Consider the following 10,203-nt stretch of genomic DNA (forward strand, 5'->3'; position numbering starts at 1 on the left):
CTTTCCCTTGCCATCCCCAACCATTCATCTCCACATGCAGCACGCATCCTCTTTCACCAAAATTAGACCTAAGGTAAACTTGTGTCTCAATGCCTCATCTCCTTGCTCTTTTAACTCTTCTCTCCATACCTACAAGTGAGGGTAGGGCTTTGCTCTTCTCACACACCTGAGACAGCTTTGAATCATACCAACAGTGAGAATATCTGGATATAACTGATATGCACTGACTTCGCCATAGCCCACGAGAGTCTCAACAGGGACAAAATGTTTACACAAAATAGGACCATCAAGCTTATCTGAAGCAGTACTTTATATCAAAGCAGCAGCATGTACTTACCATGCTTTTGATCCTGTTCCAGTACACACATTAAGCCCTGAACTCTTCTGCTTTTCCCAAGGACCATCATCAACTGATATCTCATAATAGGAAGCCCTATGAAGCGAGAATTTAAAACTGGGTTTGCAGGACTTAAAGTTCTCCCTGAATAAGACAGAACACACAGCCTTATCAGGCACATAAAAATTTCAAGGGGATAGTTTCAAATCTGGATGACAATTTCACAGGCTTTGAACAGTGTTTCTGATTTGGCGGCCACTTCTGATTCACTGTTTTACAGCAGTTTTTATAATGGACAAAAGTGATTTGCAGCACAAACTTTTAGTTTTTCTGCAGCCACTTTTTGGATTAAATTATGCACAAAGAACTCTGTGGTTCATCTGGGAATAGCTTCATACACAAGCAGAGTTTGCTGGACTTACAAATGAAACTACAAATACATTACCTTCCTTGCATAATTGTTGAACTAGTGAAAAAACTGCACTTATGCTGTGATTTGGACTCAAAATTACATCAAGGAACACTAAGAGGTAAGGCACTCCAACATCAGTAAGCAACAGCATGGCTTCAGGCTGAATTCTTGATCACTTCAGTAATTAAAAATCCACTGTGATTCTTCTTGAACAGTTTTAGGTTTAGAACAGTCAGCAGGTTTATGTTTCTCTCCAGGGTAAATTTATTCCTAAAACTCAAATGCAGTTAAAGTCTCGGGGCACAATCATAATTCTGCATGTTACCATTCATGCTATCAATCGGGGATTCCTCGGGAATCTTAGACCTGGAGACACCAAATGGTCTCTCTCTGTAAGCTTCAGAACATCCAGGGGTATATTCACGAACTAAAGTTGTTCATGTTCATAGTGCCTAATTCAAACAGTACGATAAGAGTCTTCAGATTAATAGATAACCTCTTAGAAAAATGCAACATTCGCTGTGTTCATCATGACTGAGTTTCACCTTTCTAAGTAAGAGGAGCTTACTGAGCTGTTTTAGGTGATGAATGTTTCAGTCTGGATCAGCTAGGAACACAGCTCAAATATTTGGTGTCAAACAGTTTAGACTCTCAGTAACTACGGGCATTTTGTGTACTCTAGACAAGATGGGAAGATGAAAAAACTGGAAGAAAATTAAGAACAGAGGTGTGCAGCTTGATTCAGTTTAAGATAATTTTTGCAGGACGGGTATGAAAGATTGGGTTTTTTTTCCCCCTTCAGCTTCCCTGTTTTCTTAACTGACTTGCAGAATAAAACCTTGGAAAAAGCACCTGGAGCAATTTTTGTCTTAATATACAGCAGATTCGTGTACTTGAACCTCAGTGAAGATTCATCTGTGTGACATCATTATTAAGTCTTCAAGTGTAAGATCCTATTAACACAGTATTCATTACTAGAGTTGTTCCTAAAGACATTGCGTTCCCCAATGCTTCTCAAATATACTCGAACCAAAGAGCACACTGAATTTGTGATACTTAGATGTAAAGGCCTGTTATGAAGTGTTGGTAAGCAGCTTTGCGATCCTCTATCACTGTAAGTTAAAGAAACTTTATAATCTTGATAAAATTAGGTTTATTTAGTAGAAAAAAAAATGTGTATCTCTTTGTGACTAATTCCTTCTGCCAGTCTGAGGCTGCAGTCCAGATGGAAGATAAAGCACTCATGGAACATTTATACTGTTTCCAGCAGCAATCACAGTGTCCCAGGCACTGTACAAACACAAGAAGATGTTACACTCTGAAGTTTTTTAAAAAAAGAAAGAAAGATACAGAATAAAAGGAAAAGGGATATACAGTACAAGCAAAAGTTTGGCCAAATTCTGACCATGGATCTCCTTTCCCACAGCCCCAATCACATTTTCCAAACCTTCTTTTTATTGTTTGGCTGGCAGAAATGCATTAATCTTCAGGACAGAAAGAACAGTCCAAAGGTATCCTGGAAAAGCCATTTCTGCTTGGTCACACTAAAAGCTGTATCTGCTTGGTCATGCTAAAAGCTGACAAAAAATATTTCAGAAGAGATGCAGGAGAGGAGGCAGTTTAAGGACAGATACTTAGATCTTCAACCCACTGTAAACATAGTAACTGAAGGCATTTGCTTATGTAAGAACTACCCAGAAAGGAGTACTACAATGAGGAGGAAAGAAAACAGCCAGGAATAATGAAAGATGAAAGAAGGGCCAATCAGGAAGGTGGAAAACTAGAAATAAGTATCACTGCACTTACATTTCTGAAAACACACTTTGCGATCAGCTGCAATACAATCAGTGTTATATATTTATGGACTAGAACTGAAATTTGACAGCAGAGACATCACATCACTGATTGTCCACTGCAGTATGACAGAAAGGAATTAAGTCAATTGTACCTTGCTCCAACAACAATCAGTTATACATACCTGGATGAAAGAGACTCCCCAATGAAGACTTCATTGAGAGCTCTCACTGGTAAAAGATGTGGACCAGAAACGTCAGACCCTGCAAATATTGAATATGACAGTTTTGAAGTGGTGGCTTTAAACACCAGGTCTTCAAAAGTAATCCATGATTCATTGGTGGGAACATTCTGCTGCCTGTGTTTGTATTCTAATCCTAGCACTTCATTTTCTTCAAGGAATCAATTTTTCAGTGATTTAGTCTGTAGTCAGTTACTGTCCCTTACTGGAGACTACAGAAATTTGAACCAAGGACAATAAAGCAATGACACTTACACTCAGACTTTGCTTTCCCTGAAAACTCACGGGCTACCAGACAGACTGAAGTATTCTCTTCTGTCAGTTACTCTTCCAGCCTAGTTAGATTCACTGACAGTGAGTGACTTAACAGACATCTCTGATAAAGAATTAGACTTTATACCACAGGGTAATTAAGGGGGCTTAACAAATTCTTCATGTTGACTAAGCACTTCTCAGTGAAGAAATGCAGTACTAGAAACAGGCTAAGAATAGAAGCATGCATCTTCAATCCATCATAACTAAAACAGTCAAAGGTGTCTGATGACCGAAGAATTACCCAGGAAGAGGTTCTCAACCAAAATTTCTGATTTGCTTGCTGGTAGTCCATGATGAGCTTTTTCAATTGTGAAGTAACCTACCTCAAATTTAGCACAAGAACATGTGTATGTTACACACAGACTTTTAGTGTGGAGTAGCTAAACGCATGGTAAATGTTCATGTGGTAACCCCAAGTGCCTACAGTAACCCTAAGAGACAGCATTTTTAAAAAGCTCAGTATTTTGCCAGCAGATAATAGTATTTAAAAACATCTCTAAACGAACTATTAATACTGAAAACCGTTTCTAAGTGTACAGTCCAGAACAAACATATAGAAAACCACTTCCTTCTAAAGAACTTTAATCTGGATTAGCTCTGGTAACAACAGCTTTTTATCCCTGCTTTGCAAGTACTTCAACCAGACTTCAAATACTTCAACCCTTACGAATCTTTATCTCCTATTCCAAGTTATCATAGAAAACTGACCATATTCTTGTCAGATTTCAACCTACTTTGATCCTGGAACCTTTCATTTATGTGAGCCCTGCTGTGTTGTTCTTGGCTTAGCTGCTGTTCATGAAGATCTACAGGGGTTGGGTTAATACCGGTTCCTTCAAGATACAGTCGGATTCTTTGTCGCCACTGCCACCTTAGAGAGAAGAAAGAACCTGGTGTCAGTAGCTGCAATATTTATAAGAGAATTAGATAGGATCAGACCGCCTTCACTCTCAAGACAAATTCAAAGTCACATTTCAAATTTTATAGTTTCCCCTATAATTTCTGAATTTAGAAACTTAATCTTTCAAGAATATAAATAATTTATACTTGCCAATTTGCTAGCAGTGGATGTGTAAAATAAGAGGACCAAAAGTAGTCTACAAACATTACAGATAAAAAACAACTCATCTTTTAAGGCATATGATTCTAAGTTACAAATTCATGACTGATGCAACTATTTTGAGAACAACAAGCTCTCAGGAATTTATACAGCAATATTATGTTGTATTTTTACCATCTTCTGTTTCTATTTGTAGATGTCCAGAAAAGCAGCTCTATCCACCCCTTTATATATAAAGGCCACAAGTATCCTCTCATTTTAAGAGTCCTCTCCTGGGAACTTTAGGATGCTTGAGAGGAACTCAAATGAAGAAAGAGGAGGATATGAAAAGCATTACTCCTTAAGCTTGAACAACATTCAGATTTCTTTTTCTTTCTAGAAGTGGTATCCAATTTCTTTTCCCTCTTACAATTGAGAGATTACATAAAACAAATTAGTGATAGTAGTTTTGATTAAGAAAGCAAATCACGAGGGCGTGTTATGAGCACGTATTTTCCCAGTTCATACTGTTGATAACCAGGTGACAGTAACCAGCTTGTATGTTTCCTGAAATTACATCAAGGAAGACTTATGCTCCCTATGATCACATTACTAGCTTTTCTTTGTTGTCATACTTGTAGAATCTCAGTCAACATATCCTTAGATCTGCTCTTAAATTCCAAGTATGGTTTTAGGCCATCAGGCAGAGAGCACGCAACAAGTAACATTATGCTAGCCTCCTTACCACACTCATGCTAAAACACATGAAAACTTCTGCAAAATTAGAAAATGGGATCATACCCCTGTTAAATACCTATTTTGAGACTCTATTACACCACCAACCATCAAAAGAGAAGAAACTTTGGTAGTCTGATACAGTTCGCTCTCTAAATCAGTAACGTTCGTTGTTTCATGGGACTACAAAGTGCATGCTCACACAGATTGTTGCAATTACACAGCCTTGCAGGGTAAGGAGAAAACACAACCCCCCTTTTCCAGTTTCTGGCACTTCACCATCCTTAAGCCACCACAATCTCTTCCAGACAAGCTTATCCAGTTACCCACCTATTTTAACCTTTCCTCAGGGTGAAATAAACCTGAGAACTGCCAAGTGAAATACCTGCTCAGGTCCTCGCTTAGGAATATCAGTTTCTTATTCTGGGAAAATAACCAGGGAAATCGCTTTTTGCTTCACTCTGGTGAGACTTCAGCACCATAATGAGCAATGAAGAAGCATCAGCAACAAAAACGTAACATCACATCCAACAAAACATTACAAGTGCCTAGATTATCAAGGAAAGCTACCTGCATTAGCTCCAACAGCTTTACCTAAGCAACTTAGCATGACAGGGAGCTAAAAGCTTCTGTGTTCTAAGTTTCAAAATGTGAGTTGAAAGTACCATTTCATTTAGCAGTAACTGTTGAAACTCCTTCAATTATTTATAATCAATCCTGATGACTGTATTCACCTCAATTTAGAATTTTCTATGGGACAAATACACTTCAAGCTACAAATTAAATATGCCAGAAGTGCAAACAAAACAAGATTGCAATATATTTTCACATGAATGACTTACATCTGTTTGCTGGTTTGCCATCATAAAAGTATGTTAATATGCCACAGAACAATGTCTCTTTTCAAATAGTTATTAAACTCTTTCCAAGCCTGTCCTTTAAAAATCACCTTGCTTTCTTCTTAGTTTACATAAGATGTGTCTATTTTAAGAATATCTAGTATTGAAAACATCAAGCTATCTCCAGCACAAATAAAAGCTTTGCCTTACACTAATCTGTTAACAAAATTTAAGCTACTCTACCTTAATCATCAAAACCCCAGACACGACACATTGACCATTTCCTAACTGTACAGGCTTCCTCAGCTTCTATCAGCATAACCCATCACTGAGTGTTAAAATATGTAAAGCAATACACCCTCTACAAGAATGCAGTTTCTCATTTCTGAATTTGCTAAGTCAGAAAAGAAAATCAGTTACTGAAGGTCATAACGAAAGTTTTTTCTGAAACTGGCAGTAACTTTTATCCTTTTTATTTCAGTCTCATTCTTGACCACAAACACATTTTTCAACATGGTAAACCTCTACACAGAATTGACGATTTGAGGCATTAGGATGTAACTATGCATCATCTGCTCCTTAGAAATTGCTCATCATTAAGTATTTTCCAATCATAATATATTTTTGGAAAACCAAAGATCAGTGAATCCTACCTGAACTCACCACGATAAAGCTTCTGTAGTGCTTCGGGAAATGACTGCGTATATCTCACAGGCAAGCATAAGTGACCCTCTGATCTGGTAGCCAAAAAGGGTAATGAAAATGACAGTGTAACTATTAAGATTTGGAATCTTTAAAAAAACAAAACCCCAAACATCTCTTTCTGTTACACTAAGCAAAGCTACACTTTTGATCTTTATGAACATATACTATTCTTACATAACAGCACATCAGCAACAATACACCGTTTTTAGCTCCTGGGGTTTACGTGTAGGAGACATTGGATATTTCTCCACACTTCCTCCAAAAACTGGCATTTCAGCCAGTAATCCTGCAGGAATATGTAGATACTAACGTAGTTCCTGTCACCATAGTTCTAGACAAGGAATTCAAGCTTAACAAACCTTGCAAGTTAGAAATAAAACTTCCACACAAGTTAGTGCTATGAAACAGGTAAGCAACATGTCTAAGATGAAAAGAACCTCGTGTCAGAGCCAGACAACTAATCACTACTCCCCTTTCATGAGTGACATTTGGTAACTTGAAGGCATTTGTTATTTGAGTCCTGCTATTCAGGCTTAATACCGTAGAATACCTCTTCACAGCATTTGAAAAGTTTTAGAAGAGCAGTAAGGCATGAAAGGAATTCAAACTTTTGGTTGCCACTTTGTCTACTCAGATTAAATTAACTGGTAATATCAAAAGCAGAAACCTAAATCTAGGTATCTCACCAGACAGAGCCTTTGTGAATTCTGAGTTCTACTTGCTGTCCGTCTGAAGGTTATAACAACCACACGGTTCTAAAACACTGCATCCACCTGCCCAAATCAATCTTATGGTTAGATGGATGCAACTTGCATGGAGTTTACAGAAGGACAACTAAATGCCATTAATCGGCTGAGGAGACTGCATCCTCTGAGGTACGACACAGTTTTCATGAAGAAACCAGAACAAACCCCTTCATCTGAGGCCCTACTGGATTTCCAATAGGATTCACCTTCACAAGGAAACCAAGTTTCTGTGAGTTAAGGCACCACACTTAATTGCTTTTGTTATGTCCCTTTTCCTGTTCTGTCTCCAGCTTCAAACTTATGGTTAGCTATACAAGTTAACTAACTGCAACTGCTCCTATACTGGTGTGTGAAGACAGATGTGGAAGTTTAACACAGCCATGCTTATCTGATATTACTTAACGTTCTCTCAGATAGGACAGGGTAACTGCAGAAACTCTAATAAAACACCAGGTTCACTTCGTATCTACAATCTACTAAAGCAGACATTTATGCTGCCAAATGCTAGCAGGCATGCGTCGTACATCATGAAAACAGATGCATATTGTGCCTGATATTCAATAAAGCATTGCTTTCCCAAATGTGTTTTTACCTTTCAGGATCAGTATTTACTCCAATAACTGGTTTAAATTTATCAAAGACCTTACTGGCTGCCAACAACATTGTACCATCACCTACAGAACAAGCAAAACAAAAGTTAGTTTCACTTCACATTCTAGTATCCCAGATAAAGCAGTCTCACATGTACTGCAGCGTTACCACTACATGCTTTAGTATTAACAACTGATCAGGTATGCTGCACAGAAATAAAATGGGACCATGAAACTACTGACACCTTTGACAGCAGAGCAGCAACAGCTGAACTCAAGATAGCAAATGTGACTGGGAGAAGTATGACTTTTCTGACAGTTCTACATGTCCAGGCAACTGAATTTGGCAGACGCAAGTTTGAAAGACATTATAGAAAATTCTGCATGTTTATCAGCTGGTAAAAGAAATTCTTTCAGAAAATAAATTTAGAAGGTATCGCTAATCAAAGCCACAAAAGACAGGAAACAAATTTAAATCCAAATTTTACTTTGAATCACATAAAAACAATGACTTTAGCTCCATTTCAGTGGTTTTCCTATAAGGCACAATTTAAAGATCTTACTTGGCCTCAGACAGGCAAGCTTGGAAGTCTTAAGATAGAACTGTTGAAGTAGAAATCTTTAAGGGTCACTGGTTTCTTCAGATACTGATATTCTTTCCTGTCTGTTAAACAGGACAACTATAACCTGAACCAGTCTTTGCTCTTTACCAGTGTAAGCTCTGAAAACCTTGGATGATGTATCACTTCCCGGCAGCTTGCCTCATAATCATGACAAACATTGCCACAGCCAAACTGGCACTTCAATCTCCAGCTTAGAGGAGTTCTTTGAATCTACAGGAGTTTATTGGGACACTTCAGGAATGTACACGTGCCTTTCAACCCATTCTGCATGGTTACCAGTAGCTAAGAGCAAAGGGATGAGAGAAAGGCAGAGCAGTGGCTGCGTAACTGCTCCAAATGACTGAGCATTATATCAGAGCCTTGCAACAAACTTGCAATATTTGCAGCAAATCACAAAAATAACACTGTATGTTAGTTGTCCTGATGGTTCATTTAAAAAGCTCTCATCAGTGGCACAGGCTGCTCAGAAGTTGCACCTGCACCATCCAACTAGATACTCCAGTCACTGGAATTAAGTGTGAAAGCAAGAAAGACAGTTTGAGCAAGAGGAGGAAAAGGTAGTACATTAGTCTCCACCTCACAAACCCTACTCTATAGGATTTGGTATGTGTCTATGTATAATGACATGATGGCAAGCATTTTATCCTCCTTAGCTACGTATGATCACATGACAGCAAGTATTTTATCCCCTTTAGTTGAAAACTACAGTAAATTCCACAGTTTATACTGTTTTACACAGGACAACCTAACATTTCCAAAGCGGTCATGCACTGGGATGTGCTTCTTAGTGCTACAATTTCAGACACTAGAGATAGAGAGCATGGTCACAACCATTGTTTTTTGTCGTATTTTCTGACAATTAGATAAGAAGTTGTTTTCAAAATGTACATACTTCCAGAAGTTTCATGCACTGCAAAACATTTCTGAAAAACATATCTGTAAAAACAGACTGAAACAATTACTTCCCTTCCATAAAGTCGTACCTCCTGCTGATATAACAGCATCTGCCCACCGAACTGTCTCTTCATTATATTCTCGACGTTTAACAAGACGAACTTCTATGCTCTCATTCCTACAAAGTGCAGAAAAACACTGATTGTGTCCTATATTGTTCCTTGTCACATCCTTCTGAAAAACTGACACATAATTAAGGACCAATTATAGAGTGGAATGTGGCTTAAAAACATTTAACACTCACACCAAACTTTTACAGTTTTTTTGTTTGCTTTTAGGAAAATAAAGGAGTTAGTCAACTGAACTGAGCTACTTCACATTATAATTGTTTAAGGATTGTTCAATTGCACAATCCTGTTTTCAGTATTCCTATTTTATTACAGCTTGTAGCACAAAGCTTCTTTTGTTGTTTTATACAATCCGTGGATATTTGCACTGTGTCTAAAATTCCCAAGATCCATACATTCTTACCGTAAACTGTCTACAACATGTTCCACATTTTTTGTATGAATGCGATGCCGCTCCAGCAGACCAGCATAGTTAGATCCCTTCAAGGCAAGCTGTAAGACATAAATTGATTTTGTAGAAGTTGATCACTGCAGTAAGCGCTCCTGAGTAATACAAGTAGAAGCTATAAAAAAGCATGTATTTTATATCAGTAGAGACATGTGCTTTTAAAGCACTCTATTAATTACATTTCTATATACATACCAATAATCTTACATTAAATGAGTTACATGGCCACAGCGCCCAAGAATCACAGACCTTTTAAGAGCTCTACACAAACATGCAAACAAGTATGCCACACTGACTTCTATGCCACATTGCTTTCCCTGAATCTGCTATGAAATTTGAAGTCTACTTAAATCCACA

General features: G+C 37.9%; 1 protein-coding gene across 2 annotated transcripts in view; it reads right to left on the minus strand.

Annotated features, from left to right (window-relative positions):
* Positions 1-9,884, minus strand: part of NADK2 (NAD kinase 2, mitochondrial) — a 15,391-nt gene extending 5,507 nt beyond the window's left edge. The window contains exons 1-7 of one of the 2 annotated variants that reach the window (XM_010131977.1): positions 9,802-9,884; positions 9,360-9,448; positions 7,756-7,837; positions 6,366-6,449; positions 3,834-3,970; positions 2,728-2,806; positions 338-433 (exon numbers count right to left, since the gene is read on the minus strand). In XM_010131977.1, coding sequence (XP_010130279.1) covers positions 338-433; positions 2,728-2,806; positions 3,834-3,970; positions 6,366-6,449; positions 7,756-7,826 — 467 coding nt within the window. In that variant the 5' untranslated portion in view covers positions 7,827-7,837; positions 9,360-9,448; positions 9,802-9,884. Of the gene's footprint in view, positions 1-337; positions 505-2,723; positions 2,807-3,833; positions 3,971-6,365; positions 6,450-7,755; positions 7,838-9,359; positions 9,449-9,801 lie in introns of both variants that reach the window. The other variant, XM_010131976.1, reaches the window with a different exon arrangement.
* Positions 9,885-10,203: the final 319 nt, after the last annotated feature.

The sequence above is a fragment of the Buceros rhinoceros genome, unplaced genomic scaffold, assembly GCF_000710305.1.
Source record: "Buceros rhinoceros silvestris isolate BGI_N320 unplaced genomic scaffold, ASM71030v1 scaffold11282, whole genome shotgun sequence".
NCBI classification, from domain to species: domain Eukaryota; kingdom Metazoa; phylum Chordata; class Aves; order Bucerotiformes; family Bucerotidae; genus Buceros; species Buceros rhinoceros.